This window comes from Ciconia boyciana, chromosome 8, assembly GCF_034638445.1.
Source record: "Ciconia boyciana chromosome 8, ASM3463844v1, whole genome shotgun sequence".
NCBI lineage: Eukaryota > Metazoa > Chordata > Aves > Ciconiiformes > Ciconiidae > Ciconia > Ciconia boyciana.
In genome coordinates, this window is record NC_132941.1 from 24,476,529 (window position 1) to 24,503,105 (window position 26,577).

Here is a 26,577-nt window from a genome sequence, read left to right on the forward strand (position 1 = left end):
CCCCAACGGGGCTGAAGGAGAGAAACCCTGGGATCCTGCTTTCATTTTATCCCCACCTTCCACTGCAGGAAAACCAGATTTATGGCCCTCAGTAGTGGTGGAAGCAAGGAGCTTTGCCCTGCTCCAAGGCGGTATTTCAAAGAAGGGAAAAGATGTCACGTGAACAACACTTTTAAACTAATTTTGCGGGCATGGACGTCAAGACTGGGTTACTCATTAGGAATAATCTTACTCCACTTGCTGAGACTGATCAGGGCTTGGCAGGGGATGTGCCTTGCAGCTCTGATGCCAAAAGCACAGAGCCCATGACAATGTGGGCATAAAGGCTTGAAGCAGTCTCTGCAGGAAAAGCACTCCTATGCCCTGTCCTCCCATCCACCCTGGAACCTGGATTTTAATTAAGGGAATAATTGCTCAGGAAGAAAAGATGACAGTACTCACCAAAAAACTTTTCAGAGTGACACGTACCTGGAAAAGAAAGAGGGAAATGATAAGCCTGTGCCCAGCACCCAGCGCCCAGTGCCAGCTCCCATCTCAGGTCTGAAACCTGCTCCAACATCCCCCTGCAATGCAAAACTGGATCAAACACTGCGGAGCATCTGCACATTCAACACTCCTTGGGCAAGTTCTTCATAGCCAGACTGCTAACCTTAAAGACACCAGTCTGGTGATTTTGGGAGGATTTATGAAATCCTGCCTGATTTATGAAATCCTGAGAAGCTGGGAAGCAAAGGTTGGAGAAGGGGCAGGCCAGGGGAAGGAGGGCCAGCACAGAGGAGCTTGTACCCATCAGCAGGCCTGTGCTGCTTGTATCAGCCCTGCCTGGGCTGCTGCGCTTCCCGAAATGACTTGCCTGCTCCCTTGCTGCAGTGAAAGCACAGGAAACACAACGACTCAAGATCAACATAAGCTTCAAAACAGAGAGCTTCTCCCCATGAGCAGTTAGCGCAGAGGAAGCCAACTGTTTGCTTTTGATTGCAGTAATATTCCCGGAGCCTTTCACCATCCTGCTTTGCCTTTCCCTGCCTTTTAGCAGTTCTGGCTCAGAAAAGCTACCCCAAATGTGACTCTCTTTCACGAGCTCCACAAGCTCCCCTGCCCGGGCACTCCCAGCCTTTTAAAAGTATCATTACTCTAACAGCTCCAGCTTTTCCTATTTAAATAAAAATAATTTACAAAATCCAGCCCAGGAGAAAACCCTCAAGCCCTACAGGCTCTAAAAGAAGAAATTAAGGGCATATTTTTATCTGCATAAATCTCATGGGTCTGGAAGACCTTTAGTACCGGAACCAGAGTTGCTCCAGGGATGTCTGGAAAGCCATCAGAACAAGCCCATTCATCCTTTTCTGCCTCTGACAGAGATGACTGTTGCACGTTAAAGCTACCCAGCCATAAAATTTTGAATCCAACCTAATCCTGTGCCCCCGTTCTCACTGCCTGTCCCCCCCAGATGCTGTTTTGCCAGCTGCAAGGACACAGGGAGAGTGCTCTCTGGCTATACAGAAGCAATTGGCACTCTGGAGCAATTTTAAAACCAGCCTAAAAGGCGAGATGAGAAGCTTATGGCACAGAAAAATCTCTAGATGGAGTAAAGAGCCAGCAAAGCTAGCCCATGCTATTCCTGTCTCACAGCAGGGCAAAGGCAGAGGGTCAAAGTGGCCGTCACACCAAAGGTGGAGCATACCCGAGGCTCTGGGGACCCATCTTCTCCCTGGGATCCATCAGCTCAAGCAGCATCAGGCCTGGGCTGCCAGCCCAAGGGGCCTGAACCTTTCAGAAATAAACACCATCCTTTCCAGCTCTATGCATCTGAGTGCATCACTTCATCTCAGCAAAGCTGTAAATGAGTTTTATCAAAGGACCCCACTGTGATTTGGCTGGGTAGCTATTAAACCAGCACCTCGGCAAGGCAAGAAAACTGCAGTGAGCATCTGAGAGCACTCAACCTGCTCTAACGTGGCAGGTTTCCAACAGAATGCAAGACCCAGCAGCATCCCATGCTGCAGTACAGTGGATCACCAGGTTTTTGGGGTTTTTTCTTTTACAGACACCACTTTCCTTGCTAGCTCTGATCCCTGTTATCAAGGAATCCTATTTATCATGGGGCTGACGGACGCCTGTGCCTGCCACTTGGCAGGTCTTGCGCAGCTCTGCTGAGATCATCACATCCAGTATATCCAGGGTGTAAAACTGTGATCTGCAGGCTGTTCCTGTGACAGCCGCCGCAGGACTCCCAGGACACTCCAGCTTCCCTGCAGAGCCCCATGCTGCTTTTCTACTCTGAAGTGTCTTACATTCAGCTCCCTGCAGAAGCGGTATTTAAAACTGGTGTCCTTTCTTTTTGTTAATAAAAGCGTGCAAGATCTGTCCAAGCCGGGGGAAGGTGCAAGTGTCATAACCACGCATCCTACTTCCAATCCCACGCCCCGGAGCCCAGCTTAACCTGCACTGATTGAGGCACAGGGTAACATGCCAGCACTGGGCTCCTTGTTCACCAGCCTGGTGCTTCCAGGTGAGAGCACTAAATTCCTGTCTGCCCTCTAATTACATTTCACACTAGAAGGTGATTTGCAGCAAAGCAGACATGGGTTGGCTCTGCTCACCTATGTGAATATCCACGGCGTTGGTCCAGTGCTCTCCGTGGCTATTGGAGGCACAGCAGAGGTACGTGCCGGAGTCACTGACCTTTGCATGGGTGATCTAGACAGATCAAAAGTTAAGACACGTTATTTATGGTGAAAGTTTGCAGCCCCCTGCTGGTATCTGCCAAGGACACCTGTGTTCCTGGAATAAAAAGTATTTTTTGCTGTTCGCTGAGACCTCATTCCTTGCCTCACAAAGCTGAGATTTCCCATGACTTTTGTCTAAGAAGCTCAGGAAGGCCATGCACTAAGGTCTGCTGCTGACCCCAGCTTCTAAAGCGCAAGAATCCTCTGCCCAAATGCCTTCCCTTCTTTTTCCATCAGCCCCCAAACCCTGTGTCATAGCCATACTCTGCCCCAGGAGCCACACTGGGAGGACGGTGCATGGCCAACATCAGAAGGTTGCCTGTTTTTCCTCTTAGGTGACATTTTCTAGACTTCTGATCATGCCCATTGCTCTCTTCTGGCAAGTTTTCAACTCTTATCCACCTCTCTTGACGTAAGACAAGAATCAGAGCAGCACTGGCTGGCAAGGACTTCTGTTCTGGCAAGGTTCTCCAGCCCAGGCTCCTGCTCGGAGAAGAACTAAAGCCACCACTGGGTCAGGTTGGCCATGGCTTTGTCTAGTCGAGTACTGAAAACCTCCAAGGACAGAAATCTCACTGCCTTTCTGGCTCCAGTGCAGCACCACCCAATTCCAAATGAAGAACCTCTTCCTAATCCCCAGCCTGAACTTCCCTGTGAAAAGTGCAGTCTGAGGCCACTGTCCCCTGTAATATCATCTACCACTACTGAGAAGAGATTGGATCTCTCGTCTTTGTTACCTTTCACATGATGCCCCAGAAGGAAATCTGCCTTTCTTGCATCAAGAAGACAGCACTGATTTACATTCAGCCAGTGACCCAAAATAAACCCAGACCTTTTGCTGTCTCCCTGACTGTTGGGACTAACCACTTTTCCTTCTAGCTCTCCTGCAGGCAAACAGCACTCCTGCAGCTCCATCACTCCGCAGTCCCCTGCACAGACATACAATAGCTGTTCTTGTGCCACTGCAGCAAAAAGGCATGAGAGACGTGCTGAGAGCCCTTAATGCATCTATGAATCGGTTACTTCTTAGAGAACATCCACAGCTTTGAAAGAAGCCCATAAAATGTATTCCCTCTTCACCCAGAGTCCTTCAGTCAGCTATCAAAGCAACAAGGGTGATAAGTGGAGTGCTTTCTCACAGCCCTGCAACGTGGCAGGGAAAGATAGCTGAGCAAGAGGCTGCTTCTCAAGGGCTGGAGAGACAGGGAGGACAGGCAAGGAGAGACTGCTTTCTGCTGCCATTCACCTGATCACACAGGCCAAAGCACGCCTGAGCCTTGACATGCAGATATGAGCCAGGCTTAAGGACTGCCACCTGTCACATCCAGGATGACAATAACACAATTTTCAGCAGTATCTCCAAGGCTTATGAGGCTCTCCCATGCCCACCATCCAGCAACGAGCTCCTCCCATCACCCACCTCAGCAGCTAAAGTTTCTGAACTATCCCAAGGCAACGTTACCCAGAGTTTTTTTTTCTTCTGGTGTTCCAGCAGGTGCCCGTTCCGGTACCACTGGTAGCTGGGGGCTGGGACTCCCATAGCAGCACATTGCAGCTGTAATGGCTTCCCCACCTCCACTCTCTGCTCAGTGGGGTTGAGGACGATGACCGGTTCTCCTCGCCAGAGCTGAGGGGGCAGTCCTGTAAAGCAGTGACACAAAATTGGTCCTCCCTCCACAAGGACAGCAAACAACAGTGATTCTTCCCCCCTGTACAGGACTCTGTGCATACTGCCAGAAAAACGAGCTTTTTCCACCTGCACCAAGAGATGCCATCCCACAGGACGTCACTGCTGCGCCTTTCTGCTCTGGAAGCAGGGAATCCTTGAGAGCAACACCCACAATAGTAAACAACACGCCAAAGCCCTGCCTCTGGCTTTCCAAACCTGACACTCGCCCTTTCCTGGCAAGGGCGCAGTCAACCTGCTGAGGTCAACCACACCTGGAGTTATTTTTGCTCAGCTTTGAAATAGCCAGATTGCCTCTTCCAGTCCCTCTGCCCAACACAAACAGGCAAACACCTGGTATAACTCTGGGAAACCCATGGCGAGTGATCAGCAGGAGGAGCAGGTACATACAGCTGGGGTTATTGGGACCATGACAGGGACCCGAACCATCCACAGGATGGACGCAGAGGTCTCACTTAGACCTGCAGGCTCACGTCACTGAAGCAATCCTGTATTGTGATTTTCAATCTGGGAGGACACACTGCCCCACAGGAACTGCACAGGATCACTGTTGCAAGGGTGGGCAAAGCATAAAATATAGAAAAGCTAGAAGACACACTCATACCTCTGGCAACACACTGATGGACTTCCACCTTCACCCAGTCAGAGAAGATGGCATTTTTGTAGAGGTCATTGATTCTGCAGGTGTAAAGTTGGGTCTGCTGTGCAGTGATGGGCAAATCTTGCTTGGTGGCACCAGGAATCTGGCAGCAGACAGACTAAAGGGAAAACACAGGCAGTGGGCAGCGAGTCCCCCCTCATCACTGGTAACAGAAGGCATCAGCAGGCCCCTCGTAAGAGCAGGAAAAGTGGAAATCCCTGGTTTCCTCCCCTCCTCCAGTCGCAGGGATGCAGAAGGAGCTTTTCCATTGCACACCCCCTCCCAGCATCTGCAGAAGCTCTTAGCATGCACACACATCCTATCCCCTTCTCCTTCTAGCCTCCTGGTTCCCACCAGGTCTACCCACAGAGATCCAGCTCCACCACTGTGGGAAGGGACCAAGCCTGGTGCCATACCCAGGGCCAGCTCTGCTCCCACCATTACCTGGTGCTGACAGAACCACTGGTACTGCAGTGACGTGTGTCCCTCAGCTCTGCACCGCAGGATGAAGGAGTATCCCATGGGGATAGAGACGGAGATCGGCTGCTCGGTGATCACAATGGCTGCGTAGAAACAGGACGTGGAGGTGGAAACAACCCAGCAGGCACAACCCAGGGGTTCACTCCCACCCGGTGGCCAGGCATGCTGGGCTGCAAGAGGGGGCCCCGGGCACCCATCCCGGGAGGAAGGGAGATTTGGAAAAACAGGGATGCTCAGCCTCCCGTGCCCGGGGATGCCACGGGGCTTTTTGGGGTGGTCTCTTGGGGCTCAAACGCACAGGCGGCGGCACTTTTTGCACTGCAGGACAAGGGGGATCGCCCAGGCCGAGCTGCCCACTGACTCCCAGGCGGCTGCTTACCTTCCTGCATCGCTTCGCCGGCGGGTCCTCCCCGGCCTCAGCGGCCGCCGGCCGGGCCTGCGGCAGCTCCTCTCCCAGGGAAGCAGCAGCAGCAGCACCTGCGGCGGGCGGGAAAACAGCGCCTGGAGCTCGCGGGGGCGCTCGGGCCCGTCCAGCGGGGCCGCCCACTCGGCGCGCGGGCACGGGGGCCTCCGGGGCGGGGTAGGCCGGGCTCCGGGCAACGAGCTCTGGCTCGCCGGGCCGGGGCCTCGGCGGGCTTCCCCCGCGCGGGGCCGGGCCGCGGCGCCCGCACTCACCTGCCGCCAGCCCCGCCGCCCGGGGAAGGCCCCGTGGCCCCGCACTTCCGCGCCGCCGGGCCCGCCCCGCTCCCACAGCGAAACCGCGCGGGGCGGCGCCGAACGACGCCGGGGCTGCCCCTCGGCACGGCCCGACACGGCCCGCTCCGACGGGGGCGCGGCGGGAGGTGCTTCTCGCTCGGGTACCAAGGCTGCCCGTGCCTTCCCTGCCCACGGGTGACCTCGCTCCCGTCCCCACGGGTGACCTCGCTCCCGTCCCCACAGGTGTCCCCGTCCCTCTCCCCACAGGTGTCCTCACCCCATCCCTATAGCTGTCCTCTCCCCCTCCCCACGGGTGTCCCTGCCCACATTCCCACAGGCTTCCTCACCCCCCCCTCCTCATGGGTGTCCTCACCCCCATCCCCACGGGTGTCCTCACCTCATCCCCACAGCCACTCTCATCCCCATCCCCACAGTCACTCTCACCCCCTCCCCGCAGCCGCCCTCCCCACCACCCTCGCACCCCCCGCCATGGCTGCTCTCACCTCTCTCCCGGGGGCCGCAGCCCCAAGGCTCATGGTGGAGCCACAGCTCTGCTGCCCCTGCTCTGCCGGGCGGGTAGAAACCTGCTGGGCTGCTTCCTCCGAGAAATCCCCACGGCTGGGCAGGGCATCACGAGGGCCCCAGAGGAAGTGGCGCTGGGTCAGCCCGCCCGGAGGTTGCACAAGCCCCTCCGGGACGGGGCAGAACTGGGCCGGCTGGGCACAGCCTGCTCCCACAGGGGAAACGACGTGGCGGTGAGCGTCAGCACTCGTTACTGCTGTGCCGTGACTTTCATTTACAAATTTAGCGCAAGTAAGATCAGACTCATTGAACCAACACTCGTCACCTTTCAAGAGACAGGAGGAGACGTGGAAAGGAGCTGGAGGTCTGTGAAATAGGGAATGGAGAGGACAAAGGGTGAACAGGGAGCAACTGGTTGTCATTCCCAAAGAACTTTACTCTGAAGCGACTGGGCAGGGAGTGTGACACAAAGCCAACGGGGATGAAGCGGGTCTGAGCTCAGGACTTGGGGGGGCCTGCTGACGGGTTCCCAGCCCCAGGGCAGACAAATTCCCACCAGGCTGGCTCTTCCCCAAGCCAATGGTCCTGGGCAGCAGGTTCCTGCTCTGCCAGGAGTGATGGGGACCAGGACTTGAGCATGGGGCGTACCACGGTCCATCTGGAGAAGAAGCTGCAAGAGAGACCCTTGCTCCCCTGCTGATATTTCTCTCCCCTTGGGGATGCAGCAGTGGTTTTTGCAATAGCGATGATGGAGGTTGACAAAGGAAAAGCAAGACCACCAGGGATGTCTCTCCCAAGTGCCTTCAATGGCAGTGTGGAAGGGTGCAGGAAGGTTTCCGGGCTGGCAGAGAGAAGCAGTCATGGCTGAGCACGGTCATGGATCACCTCCATGAGGTTCCCTAGGGAACCCAGGGCTGAGCTGAGCCAAGCCATGCCATAGGGTCGGAGGGACTAAGCAAGGATGAGGGATGTGCCTCTACTTGCTGCTTTTCTCTTATAAGGGATGGGGAAGAAGATGGTAGGAAAAAGCCAAACCCAACATGATTGGTGGAAGGAGGAAGGATTTTTTCTCCTTCTGCGTCCTTCCTCTGTGTAGGATGAGACAGTCATGCTGTGCTCCTGCAAAGGTAGGAAAACATGCTACACCCTGTCCTTCCAATATGATCCAGAGCAATCCCTGCTCCTACAGGGACTGGTCCTTTCATTTCCTGGATACAGGGAAGGTGATGCTTAGCATAGACATGTAGGGCCTTTCTTTGTGCTCATGTCCCCAGCTGTCTCTGAGATCACACAGACCCTTCCTTTTTCTTATTTTCTAGAGGGTCCAGCCAAGCATTTGTAAATATACCCTTGCAGGTTTAAAATAAACATATTAATGGATTGCAGATGAAGGTTCCAGGTGAATATGTGCCAGTAGCTCTGTGTCATGCCTGTGATGCAGAGTTATTATAAATGCAGTGCAGGTAGCTAATAAAAATGATCATTAAATGAACCCCAGCACTTTCCCAGAGCTAAAGTTGACAATTCTGGTTGATGCACCATCTCTTCGAACAGCTGGAGGTTGCTGCCATAGACGGCTTCTCTGGGCATCAGAGAGAGCATCCTCCATCAAATACCTAGATAAAAAGTCCATCGTGCTTGTCCTCTAAAAGCCCTGCCCTGGCACAGTCTGCATGAATATTTGGTGAAGAACCAGGGGTAAGAGCTTGTTGACGTCACGTTGGAGAGCAGGAAGGAGCCTGTGATTTTAGAAAGGGAGGAACCTACGGGTATGTGTGCAGGCTGGGAAAGGGAAGGATATTGTGTGAGAGGAGTGAGAAAACATCTGCAACTCTCGCTGTGAGTCAGCGTTGGATTTGCAGGCAGAGGATGAAAGCTTTTTTAACAAGGATTGAAGCCTTGTGGCTAACTGGCTTAGGCTTCAAAAACTAAATGGTGAGAGAGCACGTTCCCAAACAGAGATGGGAGCAGAGGGCACTGTCACTCTCTGTGAACAAAATGATGGGAGAGCAGATGCTGTAAGAGGAAGCTCTGTCTCAGCAGGGTGACAGGCACAAGAACCATTCAGAGCCTGAAAGGGCAGAAAAAAATACATCTACTGTGTGTCTGGGGGAAGGATCAAACACCACAGCAGGCTTCATCTCACCACAGTTGAGCTAAACTTGTGCTCACCATCCAGGTTTCCCTCCGCTACCGGGGTGAGGCACAGGGTGGGAAGGGACCTCTGGAAGTCTCTGGTCCAGCCTCCCACTCCGAGCAGGATGTTGATCAGTTGCTCAGCACCTTGTCCCATCCACAGTTCACTGTCTCCCAGAATGGAGATCGCCCACCTCTCTGGGACCCTGTTCTACTGTTTGATCCCCCTCACAGGGCAATTCCTTTTCCTAACATGTAATCAGAAGTTTTCTCCTTGCCACTCGCATTTGTTGCCTCTCAAGTCTATCACGCTGCACCTCTGGGAAGTGGCTGGCTCTGTCTGGTCTGCACCCTCCTGTGAGGTAGTTGAAGAAAGCAAGGAGGTCTCCATTTAGCCCTCCCTTGAAGACTTAAACACAGTTTCTCTCATCCTCTCCTCCTATGTCATGTGCCTGAGCTCCCTTAATCACCTTGGTGACCTTCACTGGACTCACTCCAGTATATCAGTGTTTTTCCTGTATTTGGGAGTCTGAAACCGGACACAGTTCCAGGCCTGACACAGAGACCCACCTGTTCTGGACACCCTTCTCAAGATAGTCTGGGATCTCTTCTATCAGATCAACACCCCAAGATACAAGGCTCATGGTGACGGATGGTAAAATAACATGTAATTCATATGCGGGGACTTGATATCAGGTTTCCTGAAGCTGTGGGACCTGAAAGTCCTTTTCTCCTTTCAGAGAAAGAGATGAGAGCAGCAGAATGCTACCTTGGGTCCTCCCAGCCTAGCATCCTGCCTCCCACATCAGGCAGCAGCTGGGGCACAGCGAAGGGTATGAGATTGGGGCATGTGCACAGTGAATGTTCTTTTGTAGCTCAGAGACTTCCTGAACCAAAGGTAGTATCTTTGTTCTGAGTAAACCTCAAGAGATTTTCCTTCCACAGATTTGTCCTATGGGGTTTCTTAACCCCTACTGACATTGAGCAGCCACAGCAATGTGCGGAAGCAGCTTAATGCCAAGGTGAGGGAGGAAGCATCTCCCTTTTACTGATTTTACCTCCTGCTAATTTCACTTCATGCCCCTGGTCTTGTTCTCCTTGTCCCTCACAGCTGCGTATACCTCTGTCATATGCACCTCAGTTGTTCCTTCCAGGCTAAAGAGTCCCAGTCTATGTAGTTATTCTTCATGCAGCAGCCAGTCTGGACCTCTGGTCATCCTTGCTGCCCTTCTGTGAGTTTTGGGTTTGGTTTTTTTCAGGTCTACTGTATTCTGTTTGAGATGGATTATTCCTGAGTGGCATTAGCCCACCCAGAGCCCACTGCTGCCTATGGAAAATGAGTATTGTTGTTTACCCTATGGATCATGTTACGTTCATTTTATGTAATTTCATCTGCTATTTTACTGCCTGGTGAAGGTGAGATCTTCAGTCAGCCCTCTGGGACCACCTTCTTTCCTCATATTTCCTAGGACCACATCTGAACATCTTATGAGGTCCATCTCCTTTGCATTTGCCAAGACCAAGTATCCTCTCTGGTATCACAAATCCAGCTATTTACATGTCTGATAATGTAATCACCTGCCATGGTGCCCTGCAAAAAGAAAACACTCCAATACCTACACCTGAGATGACAGAAGGCTCCTTCCAAAACACTGCCCAAATGCAAGACTATCCTGAGATCTGAGCTGAGAAAAGCATTTCACTGGAGCTTGAATGGAAGAACTACAAGTCTGACCAGGCCACTGTCAACCAACTGGATAAATCCAGATTTGGAGTGCTTAGGACCACATCATAACTACTGCAACCACAAAAAACAAATTGTTGACCAAGTATACACTGACTCTGACAGGTCAACAGGATCCAAGAGACTTTATATGAGAGTAAAATTCACATGGGGGTCCTGGCTTTGGATCTGGTGGTGCCTGCAAGCACTGCTCAACTAGATTGCATGGCTGAATCCTCCACAGTCACCGCCTCTCCCTGCAAACTTCTCCCCAAACCCCTGGTCCACAGATGTCACTGCCCTCCCATATGCCCAGGCTTCAGCATCTGCTGGGCTTGGCAATTCTCTTGGTGGACATTAGTTTCTCCACATGCAGATCTGGCTCAAGTTGTAACCACTTCTTCCATTTGGACCAAGGTTCGATATACCAGTGACAAGAACAGCTTAGGTCAAGGCTGAGTTATATCAACCTGATGCACACACTGTGTATGTGTCTGTGCACATGCCATGCCTGTGCATAAGTGGTGCACACACTGTGTGTTTCTGTGCATGCCCCCATACCTGTATAGGTGATGCACACAGTGTATGTCTGTGAATACCCCTGTGCTGTTCCCCATCTGAAGTCACCTTCCAAATCACAGTGTTTGCTGGGGAAGAGGAATCAGGGTGTCCCGCACCAAATTATCCATGGCCATCACCTGCCCCGCTGCTTGCTGCTGCATTCGTTACCTCTCCTGCCCAGGGAGGATCAGCTCAAAGCCTGTTGTCTTTCCCGGTCTGGAGCTCTCTACCATCATCTCCCCACTTCTGCAGCAATCACTGCTGTGCAGTCGTGGGCAGACAGCCGAACTGCAGGAAATCTGCTCCATCTGTCAATCCTGTGCCGGAGAGATGCGGTGCCACCAGCAACATGCCTGCAGTGCACGATGCAACAGCTTGACAGGCTAGACAAAGGTGGAACAAAAATAAATCCAATTTTATTACACGTTATGTTTTAATTTGGTATTAAATCACTACTGGTAATAGTTTGTGACATGTACCCACCTTTTATAGCCCTCAAAAGGGCTTTTTGTCTTTCTCATGGAGACCGAACAAAAGTCAGGCTACTAAGGTGTGAGATACTCCCGAGGCTGACACAAGGACGCAACTGCCATGACTGCACTGAGTAGTGCCACCGGACAGGGCAGGAGCCTTGTGCCTGCAAGAAATCGGGGAATGTTTTACCAGATCCTGAGACATCTTCGAGGTGCGAGAAATCCCCCAAATCGAGGTGGAGGGTGTGGAGGTTATTATATTAAAAAAAAAAATACACTTTCTCCCAAAAAGATGAACTCCAGCTGGCAGTGATGGAAGGAAGAGGAGGAGGAGGCCGGGCAGCCAGGCCTCGGGGAGGCCAGGCCCCCAGCCCCGAGGAGGCCGGGCCAGGCCGGGCTGCGTCCGCCGCGTCACGTCGCCACCGCCCCCGACTGACAGCAGCATGTGCGGGGCTGCTATAAATGCCGGCGGTGAGTGACAGGGCGGGCAGCGGCGGCGGGGGCAGGGGCAGCAGCAGCCCGGCCGCCGCTATGGGCTCGCCCCGCCGGGCCCTCGCCGGCCTCTACGGGCGGGGAACGGGCAGCGTCGAGGGGGCGGAGGAGGCCGAGGAGGCCGAGAGCGCGGCCTGGGCCGCCCGGCCCGACCGGCGCAGCTACCTGTTGGGCATCCGGCCCCAGAACAGGTGAGGGGGTCGGGGCCGGGGGGAAGGGGCTGGTGCGAGGTGGGTGGCCCCTCGCCCGGCCGCCGCCATGGGTGCGTGGTGCCACCAGGCCCTGGGATGGGGACAGGGCCTGTGGGAGACATTTCAAAGGCAGGTGGAGGACCGAGGCACGGGCGAAGCGGGGACAAGCTGTCTGTAGGTGAAGCGGGAGGAGAGCAGGCTGGCAGTGTCCCAAGCCGTAAGGCAATACCCTGGCCCCAAATGGACCAAGGTGACGGCTGAGCTGGAAGCATGCAAAGGCCCCCCCCTCCTGGGCCTTTCCTTCCCCGGAGATCTTCTCCAGGGTGGAAAAAACAAGCGATGGCTTGGGCTCTCCAAAACAGCTTGTTTGCTGCGGGCCAGCCCCTCACTTCCCAGGAAAGGGCTGTGGTTTTTTGCGGTTGTTGCCAGGGCAGGGCTTGTCAGTGTTGCACATCGTTTTATAGCAGGGCAGGTGTGCTAAGTCAACTGCTGTGCTGTGAAATCCTGACAGACACGAGCTTCTGCATCTCTCGAGTTAAAATTGCATATGGGATACTGGGCTGACCTTCCTGCCTTCATTGTGAAGCCGCTTTTGTTATCAACACCAGACTCTGAGGAAGGGGCCTGCTGCGCATGTGCCTTATCTTATTGCCAAAAAGCTATTTCTACAATGTAGATATGGGCTGAGCAGCGATGAGAATGGCATTCCTGGGTCAGAAATGGCCTTAGGCAGGGGGTCTGTGGTAGGAATAAGGCTTTGTTCACGTGGGAGAAGGTATGGTAAACATGTTGTCAACTGGGACTGGCTGAGGTTAGCAAAAACAAGGCAATGTGCCAGTAGAGGCAAAGGTGTTGCTAATTGTGTTAGTTGTTCAAATTAAAGCCTATAAATTACTTTGAATTCACTGTAAGCTCTTGAAACGAGTCTGCCTCTTCCTTGCTGATGATTTATAAATAATCCATTTCCAGTGTGTCAAGGGTTGATGCCTCAAAGAATCTAAGATTCGTAAAAATAAATACAGGACCAAAAGAGATAAAAACATGTTGCCTGGAAGTCAGATGTTAAAACTGGAGTAATGCAAAAGTTAAGTTGCCTTAATCCAGTTCCTTTGTGCTTGTATCGTAGCGTGCGATCTAATTGCAGGCTGTCTGCATACCGTGGCATCTTCAGTACCAACAAATGCCCATACAGCGTCCACAACCAACCCATGACTTCAGACCATACCATGCAAAGGGAATCTGTAATTGAGTCTGATGATTCCATTCTGCAGATTACAAGTAGAGAGAGTCTTTAATAAATAAGACATTGAGGTGTTTTGGTTGCCTGTAGCTTGACTTTTATGCTCCTCCCAAGTACGTTCAAATTACAGCTTTAATCAGTTTAGCCATAAAGGAGGGTTTGTCAGCACTGCAAGCAATACCTCTGGTGTTCCCAGCCGGCTTCCCCAAATTGCAGAAGGCTGCTGAGGAAGGCACAGAACGATGTAGTGCTTGCATGCAGTGAGCCTGGTGTCCTCTGGCTGGGTCAACGCTGCGGCTCAGGCACGGTAAATCCAGTCTGGGTCTGAGCCCTGAACACCCTGAATTTGCCATGCTAATGCTGCGGGTGGATGCACCCCAGTTCCCGTCTGTGGGAGCCTAATGCTTTTGCAGGCACTCTTAAATCTGCAATGCATTCATTTTCCACAAATTGTCCAGTCCCTTTTTCAACCTACTTATGTACTTGGTCATCAAAGCCTATGGCAAGGTAATTTCATTTTGCCTGTTAACTTCAGTGGCTGCCACTTCTGTTGTAAGAAGCAGTGAATAAATATTCACTAAATAGCAAAACTGACCTTTCCCTGTGTTCATGACACCTTCTAGTTTCTCTAATGAATAAAGGAGGAGTAATCTAAAAGTCTTGTTCCCCACACAGCCCTGAGTGCACCTACAAGTGCTGAAGACTTGAGCCAGGATGTGTGGAAACTGTGGTGTTGTCTATGATGCAGGGCAAGGGCTTGAATGAAGTGGGGTTTTTTGTCCTGTAATGAAATAATGTACCATAACAATTCTGGAGAGCAAGTGAGTGGAATGGTGTAGCAAGAAGATTTTCAGAAAGCAATTAGGAGTTTAATTAAATCCAGGAACATCTGGAGAGCTTGCCTGGGAGAACTTGAAAAGCAAAATGAGTGACATCCATAATGGCAGATAACATTCAGCAGTTCTCTTCAATGCAGAATATATTTGAATTTGAGTTTGGAGCTAACAAAAGTACAGGACAAGTGATACAGACACAGAGTTGTGGTGGGAGGGTGCTGTGGTGGTTAGACAGCAAATACGGATATTTTGATCCGAAGAAAGTGTGTTTTTTTCAGGCTTCTCTTTTTCTGTCTTTAAATGTATTTGTCAAGTGTGTTTAACCAAAATATTTGCCTGCTCTCTTCACCCATTCTTAAAGCTGTAGAAAGTGTAGTGACATGATAGGGGTACTTACAGGCATGGAAATATCTTTATGAAAAAAACCTGAGGTTAGTAATCCCTGCTTCTGGGGTGGCTCATGAATATGTTTCACCTATACGCTTGCATTCATGACCCATGTAGAGAATAGTCTATGTCGTCTCACTTGGTCTCCCTAATCCTGTAGGAGGAAAAGGATGTTGTGTAAATTAAAGGATGCTAATTTAGAAACCAGTACACTTTTTTTCTGTTTTTTTTTTAACTTGTAGAATTTGTCAGAGGTGGTACTGCAGGGGCCAAAGGAATAGAGGTGTTGAAAATGGCCATAGAGAGAACATAATCCCTTTAGTAAACAGAGTATTGAGGATATTTACTTTTTGTGCCCTTAGGAACTGGTCTTTGGGAAGAATCTTCCCTGTGAGCAGATAGCTCAGTGACAAGAGATTACTGGCTTTCCTTCATCAGTCTTTTAACATACCTGATAATGGATAATGTGAGGAGCAGCTTATGGTCATGGTGACTTGCCTTCTGCCCTGGCAGCTGACAGGATTTTTTATTTTGGGGTAGGTGTTTTTTTTAAAAAACTCTTACGTCTCAAAGCACTTGACTATAATTACTTTGCAAAGTGGGAGGAGAAGCTGTCCAGGGTCTGCCTTAACTGCATTCATGGGCCACAACTTCAAGATGTCTCTTTAGGTGTCCTTTTTGTAAGAACTAGCTGAGTCTGGAGAATGTCTTGTTGCAGAGAGATGCAATTTTATGTAAAATCTTACAGCAGAGGCTTTGTCTGAGTCCTAAATTCCTCTGTTGGAAGTGATCTGCACCTCTTGTCTAATGCAGATGTCTGCTCCTCAGTCTCATTACAGCATCACCTCCTTGCTTAAATATCTTTCTAGTGTCATAGCTTCATCATATGCAGATATTTTTAGAGTAGAGTGACATTGCCTCTGATCTTTTCTTGGATGGCTGTCTCTGGCTGTGGTGGCAGTTGAGCTCAGGAGAGTGCCTTGCCACCTGGCTTTTCTGGCTAGAAACCATTCCCGATCTTGTACCTCTTGCTTTGCACATAATATCAAATGAAGGTGAAAGATCTGTTACTATCATAAAGTGAGCTGAAAACGCAGCAGTTCTTAGTTCCTGAAAAGCATGTTTAGCTTTCTTAGTTCAGAGGATTTCGCTCTTCAGCAGTTGGGCACCTGTAACTTCTTACGGGACCTTGCTTTTGGTAACAAGTGTTGTAAATCCCTGATAAGAAACCAGCTATGGCATCTGAGGGAGTTCAGTGCGTCTGTCTTGTCTGACAGAAACATCCCAAACTCTGAAAGGAGGGACATCCAGTACACACTTGAAAGGCAAAAGTAAAGACATTGGTGGGTTCATCTCCAGGGTCTCTAGGGTAGAGGTGTCTTTTTCCTATTGGGGTAATTATCTGCACAGTGGTGCCCTGTTTGAGTGGGGCTCCTTGCCAGCTGTGCACAGTGAATAATAATCCAAAGCTGCATTTTTCAGCCCCCTTTCGAAAGCCTCCTGTCCATATCTCCTAGAAAGTCAAGTGGAGCTAAGTATGAAGGCTGATGAGCTGATAACCTAGGCTGGAAGATCAAGATGTGGAGCTGGACAAACAGTGCCCTTCAGGACCATTGTTAAAATACAGGATATATCACATGTGTGAACTTTGCTCTTCTCTGGAAACCTCATAAATGGAGACATTTCCCAGGCCTGGAATCCCATCTGATTGCGTGGAGGAGAGAGCGTGGTCTCCTCTGAACCAGGCACCTCTTGTGCCACAGCAGAGGCAGTTTCCAGGAGATGGAATTAAAACCTGCTCTATCCTCACTCTGTTTCAGCAAGGGGAGGAAAGTCTCAGGTGAATGAGGCTGTTATGTCACACCAACCCAGTCTCACACTTCACAGCATCACCTAGTCCAAGAAGAGGAAGGCAGAAGAGCTGCTACGAACAACTGTATTTTCGCCTTGCTTCTTTTCTAACCCATAGCCACAAAAATCTTCTACGCACAATGAGTTAAGAGGAAGATGTCAACTTGCCTGGGCATCTCATTGTCCAATATTTGCTTTGCTTTCTTTTGTCCTTTCTCATTCCTTGATGCCTTTCAACTAGCTACCAGTTTAATTTGGACCATAAAGGTAGCAATAATTCAGAGTTAAAATACACAGATCTGAGCCATCTTCAGAGCGTTACAGAGGCTGATACAGGAACATGTAACTTTAGTTATTGTCTTCCACCTTCTCTGTTAATGAAATCTAGCTCTAAATTGTTACGTGCAAGTCCGTGTTCGTCTTAGCTCAAAGTAAATAACCTGCAGAAAAATTGCCATATTTCTCCAGCTCTGACATTGATTAATTCTGTGACCTTGACAAGCAAAGACTCAATACATCCATTTTCCAGTCTGTAAAATAACAATGTGTCTTGTACAGCTCCATAGCACTCACAGCTGCTTTATCATAGGATTGCTGATAATTACTGCCATGGTATATGAAACACAAACACATTCATTCTGTGTGTGCATGAAGTGCTTGATAAGAAGCAGGACACATGGCAGGAAAGAAGCCTTAAGCATAACGATATGTGCATGAAAGCTTCATTGTTGGCTTTTAAATGTTGAAAATGGTTGGCTTCTGACAGCTGAGAAGACATTCAGAGTGGCTTGTATTTGTCTCAAGTAGTATTAACCTTGGAGGCAGAGAAGTTCATATGAAATCTTATACTTGGAAGTCTGCATGTGCAAAACATGCCCAATAATGTCACGGGTCAGAGTGCCAGCAAGGGGGAGCATCTGTAGGGGATTGCTAGGGCCACCTCTCTGTCCTGCTCCTGGGATGGAAGGGCTGCCCAGTTCTCGGTGGCTCTTCTGAGGAGCTTTTGTGCAGTGCTGTTTCTGTCAAAACATAACTCGGAGGTCTCAGCTTTGCTATCATTGACACATTTTGCTGTTTACTTGCTGCACTGGACAGCTTGTGTGGCTCAATTTTTGTGCTGTGGAAGAGTACTGAAATATATTAATGACTGTTGCAGCTCAAGCAGATCAAGTCTATGTGCTTGTACATGTGAGAATGGAACCACTGTGAAGCCTATTTCAGGGTCTCCTGAGCTCTTGTTGACTTCCATATGAGGACATGAACTGGAAGGAGAAAGATTTCTTTATCTTGGGAAGAAGAAATACAGAAAAAGGAGAATTTCATGCCCTGATTGCATGAGAGGGCTTAGAAAAGATGCTGGATTTGAAATCTATGTTTTTCAAGCAGTTAACTTTTCAGTGCCAGTGGGGTGATGTACCAGACTAGGCCATCAACTTGAGCAGTATTTTTAGTGATTAAAAAAAGTGAGAGATTAAAAACAGTTCTGCCTCCTGCTCTTGCAGCAAGACTGTAATTTGGCAAGTGCGTGAAAAATGGGGAAGACTGTCTTCACTTCCGAAGAAAATTATGAGTAGTTGAAGGGCTAAAACCTTTAAGTAGATGATGAATGTCCGAAGGAGTTTGAAAGCAACTGATGAAACAGAATTTAAAGAATTGAGGCTGGTAGAAGGTAGAGGGGTATAATACTTGCATTCCAGTGCAACAGCAGTTAATAACCAAACCTGTATTTTCAGGGCTAGCTTTTAACAAGCTGTACTTCACTTCATAGATGTGAGACGCCTGAGGTAGCTTCCTCCCACCAATGCCAGACATGCCTGAGGCAGACCTCTCTGAGCTCCTCTTCTCAGTAGAGAGAAACCAGTACCTTTAGACCTCGATTCACCTGCTTTAGATGTGTTCCTCAGGATAAGATAAACATTTGCCTTCATCCAGTAACTATAATGGCCCCAAGCTTGCTCGGGGGAGACACATCCACTGCTGATGCTGCATTTCATTAGCAGAGTCCTCTACTGTGTGCACTAAGAAGTCTCTGGAGAGCTGAGGACACGGACAGTCCAGTCCCAAAGCGTACCAGACTAGGCATGCTGGGACATCTGTCATGCCTTGCTCAGGAGTCCCACATTGCCAAGTGGGTAGATTTGGTTTAGAGTCTGATGTAGTTATGCTGTGGCAGCTCTATGAGGGTATGCTGTGAACGTAATTAAAATGAAGTGAAATGCCATCTGCCTGCAGGCAGGGCTGTTCTGGCTGAAGCATTCAGAATTTGATCTTAAATATCCAGTCTGTAAAGCAAATTTTGCTTGGTTCTTTAGCATATTGAGGTTAAGCTTTAGTTAATACGTGGATCTTTGTGGTGATGGCCTTTTTCTTTTGATAACATCAAGGCTCCTCAAGAGACCCTCACTCCAATATTCAGCACTGTGTTTCAGGATGTGCAGTAAACAAAGCCCAGGTTGTGTGCTCAACACTAGAAATTAAAAAAGTACTGATGATGCTCACTGTTTGACCACATTCATGAGCACAAGGGGTTCGTGGTGCAGGCACCCTTCATTCTGGCTCTTGCTATTTGAGTGATTTTCTTTGTGTCCAAGCCAAGACACCTTTCCATTTGTCTTATGCAAGAAATCATGATTAAAACCACACTTCTGCCTACGCTAGCATTCTCCGCTAGGATTTTTGCTGCTGGGTCCTCAAGTGATGCCCATGTCCTTGGTATTCCTGGAGGCCAAAAGAATGTTTTTCCCTTGCAGTGGTATGCAAAATGTTTTTGGGTTCCTTTGCTGTTGAAAAGCTGGGAGGTGAGACATAATTAGTACTTATGCCCATGAGTTGTGTTTCCAGCTGGACAGAGCTGCCTGGGGGCAGCCCAGAGCACAGGGACACAGTGGGGGCGGCTGTGCTTGGGAGGGTTGTGAGGAGGAGGAAGCTTGATCCCCCTGGGAGGTCAGGGCAAGGCGGGACCAGCTGGCAGTGGAATTTGAGCTTTCTAAGCTGTTAGGGTGGCTGGGAGTGATGAGGACAAGGTGATGTGCTGGTCAGTAAGGCAGGTAACGCAAAGGTATGCCTTGCAGTGCTGGAAAGGACATGGGGCTCAAAGGGATGCCCCAGGTGGTGAGGCTCAGCTGGAAGGACAAAGTTCATCTATCTGACTTCTCCCATGGGCCAGCACAGTGCATGTGAGATGGATTGAATGGCTGATCCTCAGCCTGTTATGGTTAGTGTTTGACTTTTTCCAGCTGGATAACGCCTGATCTGCTCATCCTCTGGCTGCGTGGATAGCAGTTGGCACTGGGGAGGTATCAGGATCATGTGGCTGTGGGTGGAGAGGGTGAAGCCGCTGCCAAAAGGGCAAGTGCCACCCATGTTTGTTGGATTAAAGCTACTCCTAAATGGTTGTCTAAAACATCTGTCTTTGCACTCCTGATCTGAAGGAGAGGAGTCAGTGAGTGCTGGGTTTTTTTCCCAATGAAAGTGTGCAATTATTTTTGTAAAGTGTCAGGCCTTCAAGCTGAACTACTTTTTAACTTATTATTCGCATGGAGATTCTGCCTCCACAGGTGAAAGTGCTACATGGTTGGCAGGAGCAGTTTTCAGAGACCCACTGTGGTCATTTTTGGGGCAAGACTTGAAATCCTGCTGACTTCTGTGCGATTAAGACTTGCACAGAGCCTGGATGTGGTCATTTGGGTAGGAGACCTGAAGAGGTGACCCTTTCTTGGTTCTTCATGCTGTCTTCTGTATCATCATAAAGGACTGAAGTTTGGTTTTTCAATGGTGGTCTTCAGTGCCTAAGGCTGAGAAGGTTTGATCTGTCTGCACGTACCAATGCGGGAGTCTGACTTCTTATATCCCAAAGGGGATGTCTACGCTGCAGTCACTTCTGAGGCTATATGGTGAGGTTGTTGTGTAAATATAACTAACGTATCTCAGTGTGATTAAATCACTGAGCTTACGTGCTGTTGACTAGCTGGTACCTAGTTGTAGGCTCTTGATTGCCATGTGGGTGAGCTCAGGGTCTGAGGAACTGCTCCTGACTGCTGTGGGTCAATGCTGAGAGGTTATTTCCTACAGCCTGTAAGGGGCTGCTGCCACAAAATGGCAATGTGGCCTTTTGACTAGAACATGAGTCTTTGAAGACACTCCTTTGGGAGAGCTGGTGGCCACTGGTAAGTAGCTCATCTGGGTGTCCCTTGTGTAGGACTTGGGTGTTTGATTTTATTCCCAGAATTGGTTAATGTTATAACATGTTCCTGCAAAGAAAGCAAAACCTGTAGATTCTTGTAAAGTCTACTTCTTTTATTGTATTTTGATTTTTTGCCAGACCTCAGTGATTTGGTTGGAAAACAATGTATAGTGACCAGAGAGTTTTCAGCTTCTCCAGAGAGCTGTCCTTGGAAGCACAGAGGGTGACCAGCTCAGGCCACCTGCTTGCCAGCAAAGAATTGGGCTTGCAGTGGTCTGTACTCCTGCCTGCCGTTAATTGAACATCTCCCAGGGTGGAGTTGCCTGCTTTGAGCACAATACTGTGGATGGTGCATGGAAGGCTCAGGTGCTGCTTCTTGGAAACCAACTTGTATAAATGTCCTGTGGTTAACGACCATTTCATTTTTACAGCCTTTGATTTCAATTGACAATGTGGCTTGCTTGTCCTGGCAGTCAGCCCGAGTAAGGCAGCTGTACCTTCTTTTAATAGCAACTCTGACCTGTGCAAAACGACTCATCTTTAATATGTCTTTGTAATGGTTTGTTTATTTCAGCTCCTTTCCATGCTTCTCTGTCTAATGGTTTTTATGCTGTTTTTTGCTTAGCTTATCAAGCAGCAGATTCTCTCCCTCCAGTTTAGGAAGGTAAAACTACGTTGCATTAAACTGCTCTGACCAAACACTTTGCTGAATCTGACTGCACATGATTAATCTGTAATGCTTTCGTACTAATTAGTTAGAGAGCCCTGAAGTGATCTAATAGCCTTATTCTGCATGATTGGATCCCTAATACTTGCTTGAACTGCAGACAGCAAAATGAATGTTCATCATAATTCCTGTTAAGGTGCAAGAAATATTCCTCTTTCTTAGCCAAAAGATGGGTGTTCAGCTACTTCTTGATATTAAAGTGAGACTTCCATACAGAGACATTAAAAATTAGATGTGCCTGCCCTATGACTTTCAAAGAAGAAATTTTCTTCTCCCCCTGCCATCCTGTGCTTTATTGTGAAGATCTTCATTAATTTGAACTCTGCCCTGAAATGCACTTGTAGGGCTGTACTTTGCCTCTAGCTAAATAACACATTTGGAAGTCAGTTGGCATTACTGGTTTGCTGCAGAAGCAGGTAGAGGAATGACCGTGGAGGGAAAGGCCTCTCCACAACATCCCTATAGCTGTGGGATTGCTAACCAAAAAGTCAGGAAAAGAAAATCGTGATTAAGAGGAATACAATTCCCCAATCTCCTTTTCCTGCAGACTGCTTTTGTATGGAAATCCCTCTTTAATGTAAAAAGGCTACTGAATTGCCAGTGTCCTCTTCCTAGGCTCCAGGGCTTTTTCTGTGGCAAAGATGCAGCTTCAGGAAGGCCTGGAGGAAGAGCAGCTGCCACCTTGTATCAGATTTCTTGAATGCTCTGAATTACTGGTTTAGAAAGTAATTTGAATTGGTCAAGTCTTCGTTGCAGCTGGAGTGAGTCAGCTGAGAGCCCCACAGTGCTGCAGTCTCTAAAACCCCCTGTGACTAATACAATGGTTTCTTTGAAAGATTAAATGGACCTTCCAGGGCTTCCTGCCAAGTGTACATTGGGCAAGTCTCCTCTGATTCATCTGCTGTGCCTGTGGAGCCCCCAGCTTCTGGTGATGCTGCTTTCCTAAAACATTCAGTAGCCTTTGCTGTTATTTCTCCTTACTCTGGGATTTGCACTGAATGGACCAGAATTATTCCTGGTGTTGCCTGCTGATACCGGTGGCATGATACTGGGATTAAACTTGGTCCCGAGTGTCACTATGTGCGTGCGCATCACTTTTTTAAGATGCTGATCTGGTTGCTCTCCTGCTGGGGTAAGAAATGTTCATTGATGCTTGGGAAGTTCCTTATGTAGATCTAAACGGCATTTACTGGTCTAGGGCTGGGGATCTGTATTGAAGGGGCCATTAAAACCCCACCAGTAACTGCCTTGGTACTGGATTGTCTGCCTTGCTCTTTGGAAATGGGATTTTTTTCTCCTGGGGTTGGAGTATGCAAAGGTTTCTCTGATCTGAAACAGCTTTTGGCTCCCACAGCCCTTTCCTGGCCCTGTAGTTGTGTGAAGAGTTGCTTGCCAGGACCAGTCTCCTGGGGACCATTGATTTCCACAGAAAAGTTTGAGCTGTGTCATCTGTTTTTAACCCCATCCCACACGTGTGTTTGGGTATAGACGGTGCTTATAACTCTCGTTCAGTAGATGAGTCAAGTTTGCAACAGCCCTGCCTGCCCCTGTCCTGTACCCCTACCCAACACAAAGTGCCTGGGAGCTAGATGAGGCTCCTACTGCATCCCAGTTGTTTGTTGCTCAGGGTCTCATCTCCCTGCATCTCTTACAAACCCATTCTAACAGGAAGCCAGAGTGAATATCGTAGCACTGCAGCCTCCAGGTAAGTTTTCTGGGTGGATGAAACAGGCAGTTGCTGTGGCTGGAGCTATCCTGGCACCTTCAGCTGTGCGTGCAGTTCAGTCCCTGCTGCAGAGCCTGTCAGTGCACCTGACCTTGCTAAATGTGGGGGTGTTTTGTTTTTCCTGAATAAGTCTGGTTCCTCAGCAGGTAGAGCATGAGTAGCAGCAGCACCAGCATCCTGCCTGCAAGCCGGGGGCTGCTTGTGAGGCCAGGGTCCTCCTCATGGAACCTTCACCACGTGCTATGAGCCCTTCTGCTCGTGGTGGAGCTGTGTCAGGAATGGTTTGGGGGTTTGTTCCACCTCTTGCATGTCTCTAGAAGCTGATCACTTGTTTAAGGAATGTCTTTCACTGCTGAAAATGATATAAGTAGAGCTGCCAGCTACTGGTTCTCTTGCAATATTTGCTGTTTCTCCTAAGATTCTTGCACTTGAGACCTTGGGGTCCTCTCTCCTAGTGTAAACATGTAGTGTTTTAATTGCAGAGGGAAAAATGAAAGAAGCAGCTCTTCCCTTCCAAGAGCCCCAGAGCACTATCCGAATGAAGACCCAACTTGGAAATAAAAAATTTTCCTTTATTTAAGAAAGCCCAGATCTTCTGGGGCCTCTCTTGGTGATGCTCCAACAGGGTTGGCAGTGCTGTATGAATACGCTGATTTATTGCTATCATTGAATAGTGCTTAAATGACTGAAGAATCTAAGGTCCATTTTTGAGCTTCATAGATTGCACTATTTGGATAGTTCTGGCTATTTGGGTGTCCCAGCCTGAACTCCAAGGTCAGTGCCTGAACTCATGGAGTATGTAGTGTGAGTGCCTACCTCCAGCAGTGAGAGGTTAAACAGGGAATGAATGTCAGCTTCACATAATAATTGCTGAGCTCAGAAAGCTGCAAGTCAGGCTCAAGGTCTCCTTCAGTGAGCTGTCCCCACAGCAGGCAGCTTTTCTTAATTCAAAGCTTTCTAAGAGGGCTGTTGTTTTCAGAAGGCATGTTCAGTTCACACTTAGCCTGAAATTACAATGTGAAGTCTTCACAAATAAAGTAAAATCCCAGTGAACAGAACAACACTTGAAACACTGATGGTGCAGTACCAGGAATGTGAAGCTGACTTTGTTAGGGCCTTGCTTTGACCCTGCTGCCTGGTCAAATAAATGTTCTGGTGTAATCGAGAACTAAAATGGTTCTTGACATTCATTACCTCGATAGCCATAAGGGCTAAGACAAAGGGAACATCTCCCAGAGGACACTTTAAAGTGACAGGGTCATCTTAGGAGTGAAGAAACAGTCAAATACCCTGACACTGGACTGGACTTGTGAACAACCTGGTGTAGGGATGATGGGAGGGAAGGAGGGCATTTACAAAAAAATGCAGGCTTCTGAGATGAGATAGGAAGGGGACCCTTTGATTTTTCTAGTACTTTGATCTCTAAGACATGCTTCTTAAATTTTCCAGGAGCACCTTCTGCGCAATCATTTCTCAGCTGACGGAGGAAACCCAGCCACTATTTGAAACCACTATCAAATCCCGTTCTGTGTCTGAGGACTCTGATGCTAAATTCACGTGCATAGTGACAGGTAACAGTGTCTTCAGTGAATAACCTGGTCCTGCCTCACTTGCTGGACATGCACTAGTTAAACTCTAGAGCAAGCGATAACAAGGCAACACATTAACAAGTCTGCTGTTTTCAGACTGCCAAGTAAAGATTCAGCAATTGCATTATGATTTCAGCTTTAATTTAAGGGGGGGGGGGGGGGGGGGGGAACCCCTGAGATTGTAAAGAGGCAAGGGCATAACCTAACATCTCAAACAAGGCAAATTAAAAACTAGAAAATGGAATATGCTGGTTACTGCTTGGGCCAGCTACATTTTATTGTCCTAATCTCTGCTAATCCTGGACTCCATAGCTCAGGAATGTTCAGTGAAGACTAAGGCTATCATACTGGAGCCAACTCTGGCTCTCTTTGATGGCTGTAAATGGTTAGAGTACGGCTGCATTTGCACCAGTGATACACTTCTGTGTTTGTCAACATCTGAAATAAAAGCTGGTCTCTGCCCAATGAGCTAAAATCTAACCTTGGGCAGGAAGTGGTTAGGCCAATAAGAGAAGAAGGGGGATGCTGAAAAAGGGCATTGTGGTGATGTGGCGTGGCAGTGCATTGGTGTTAAAGCAAGTGGCTCCTTTGCTGATGAGCTTTTGTCCTTTAAATATAGAGACTATAAACCTCTTTTTTCCATCGTATGTACATGGTATGTTTACAACTCTGTGATCCCTCCTGATGTTGCACATGTTATTTATTCCAACAGGTTACTCAGATATTAAACAAGTTTGTAAGTTTTGAAAGGAGGAGAGTATCTCTAGTGAGCCTCTTAGTCACAAGGGCCAAGTCTTCCCTAAGATTTAGGAAATCTAGTTTGCCATTAGAAACATGCTGTAAATAAGCTGTGCACCAGGAAACACAGACTGAGCCCTTCTGGGAGCTGCCAGCTTTGAATTCTTGGCTCTTCTCACATGGATTCACTTGTTTTACAGGTCTGACTTTCTGAGCTTGCAGGGCTACAACTGATATATTGATTTTATTGATGATTAACTTCAGCAGACCACTTCCTGCTTCTAGGCCAAAAGTGGGCTGCTAGGGAGACACCTCCAAGCTGTGCTCCTCAGTGATTCATTAGAAGAGCTTTCCAAGTTAAAGTTTTCTAAAAGCAAAAGCATGACATATTGTGCAGTAGCATGGAACTCGCCATTCTGCAAGCCATGAGTGTCAAAGGTAAAAAAAATTAGTGATGTTTAGATATGCTAGGAAATCCTGAATAAAAGCAGATACCCTCCTCCACCTCCCCTTGCTGGAAAGTGTAGAAGTGCTGCAGACCGAGAGCGTGACTGCTTACTATAAGGGCATGGGGTAGCACTGCTCTGCCTTTCAGGATCTCTTGCCCCTTTTAAAGTGCCTAGTCCTGGCTTCTCTCACTGGCTTAAGACTTCACCAACTGTGCACTTGACAGTTCCCTCTAATAAACTTCATCGCCTGCTTGGAAGTCCAAATGATACCATCAGCTCCAAGTGGGCTTTGTCAAGATGAGACGTGCATTTGTGCAGCTGAGCTCTAGTTCACCATTAGACTAGATGGCTGAAAGGATGGGAAGTCCACTGCATGTGTGATGCCAACATGCTGTTTCCTCTCAAGAGGAGAGATAATTCAGTCAGCCCTATCAAGGAAGCCTGGTCAATGCCACATCCGTGTCCTTTCCAGCACCTCTCGTGGAAAAGCTAGAGAAACTCTTCACTGTATATTGTGCAGG

General features: G+C 48.9%; 2 protein-coding genes and 1 long non-coding RNA gene across 5 annotated transcripts in view; 1 reads left to right on the forward strand and 2 right to left on the reverse strand.

Moving 5' to 3' along the window:
* LOC140655544 (mucosa-associated lymphoid tissue lymphoma translocation protein 1-like) overlaps positions 1-7,003 on the reverse strand; it is a 28,458-nt gene extending 21,455 nt beyond the window's left edge. Inside the window, exons 1-7 of one of the 2 annotated variants that reach the window (XM_072870238.1) lie at positions 6,736-7,003; positions 5,916-6,013; positions 5,501-5,619; positions 5,021-5,174; positions 4,192-4,370; positions 2,604-2,700; positions 442-468 (exon numbers count right to left, since the gene is read on the reverse strand). In XM_072870238.1, the coding sequence (XP_072726339.1) occupies positions 442-468; positions 2,604-2,700; positions 4,192-4,370; positions 5,021-5,174; positions 5,501-5,619; positions 5,916-5,925 (586 nt within the window). In that variant the 5' untranslated portion in view covers positions 5,926-6,013; positions 6,736-7,003. Of the gene's footprint in view, positions 1-441; positions 469-2,603; positions 2,701-4,191; positions 4,371-5,020; positions 5,175-5,500; positions 5,620-5,915; positions 6,014-6,211; positions 6,292-6,735 lie in introns of those variants that run through there. The other variant, XM_072870237.1, reaches the window with a different exon arrangement.
* A 4-nt stretch (positions 7,004-7,007) lies between these two features.
* On the reverse strand, positions 7,008-12,203 carry LOC140655545 (uncharacterized). The gene is made up of 3 exons (XR_012043795.1): positions 11,658-12,203; positions 11,175-11,557; positions 7,008-7,120 (listed from the first exon to the last, which is right to left on the reverse strand). It is a non-coding gene; the product is annotated as an uncharacterized lncRNA (long non-coding RNA).
* The window catches only part of ALPK3 (alpha kinase 3), a 34,338-nt gene continuing 19,820 nt past the window's right edge, over positions 12,060-26,577 (forward strand). Inside the window, exons 1-2 of one of the 2 annotated variants that reach the window (XM_072870236.1) lie at positions 12,060-12,118; positions 24,730-24,851. Coding sequence is in view for 1 of the 2 variants with exons in the window: in XM_072870235.1 (XP_072726336.1) it covers positions 12,110-12,330; positions 24,730-24,851 (343 nt within the window). In the remaining variant the exon portion in view is untranslated. Of the gene's footprint in view, positions 12,331-24,729; positions 24,852-26,577 lie in introns of both variants that reach the window. The other variant, XM_072870235.1, reaches the window with a different exon arrangement.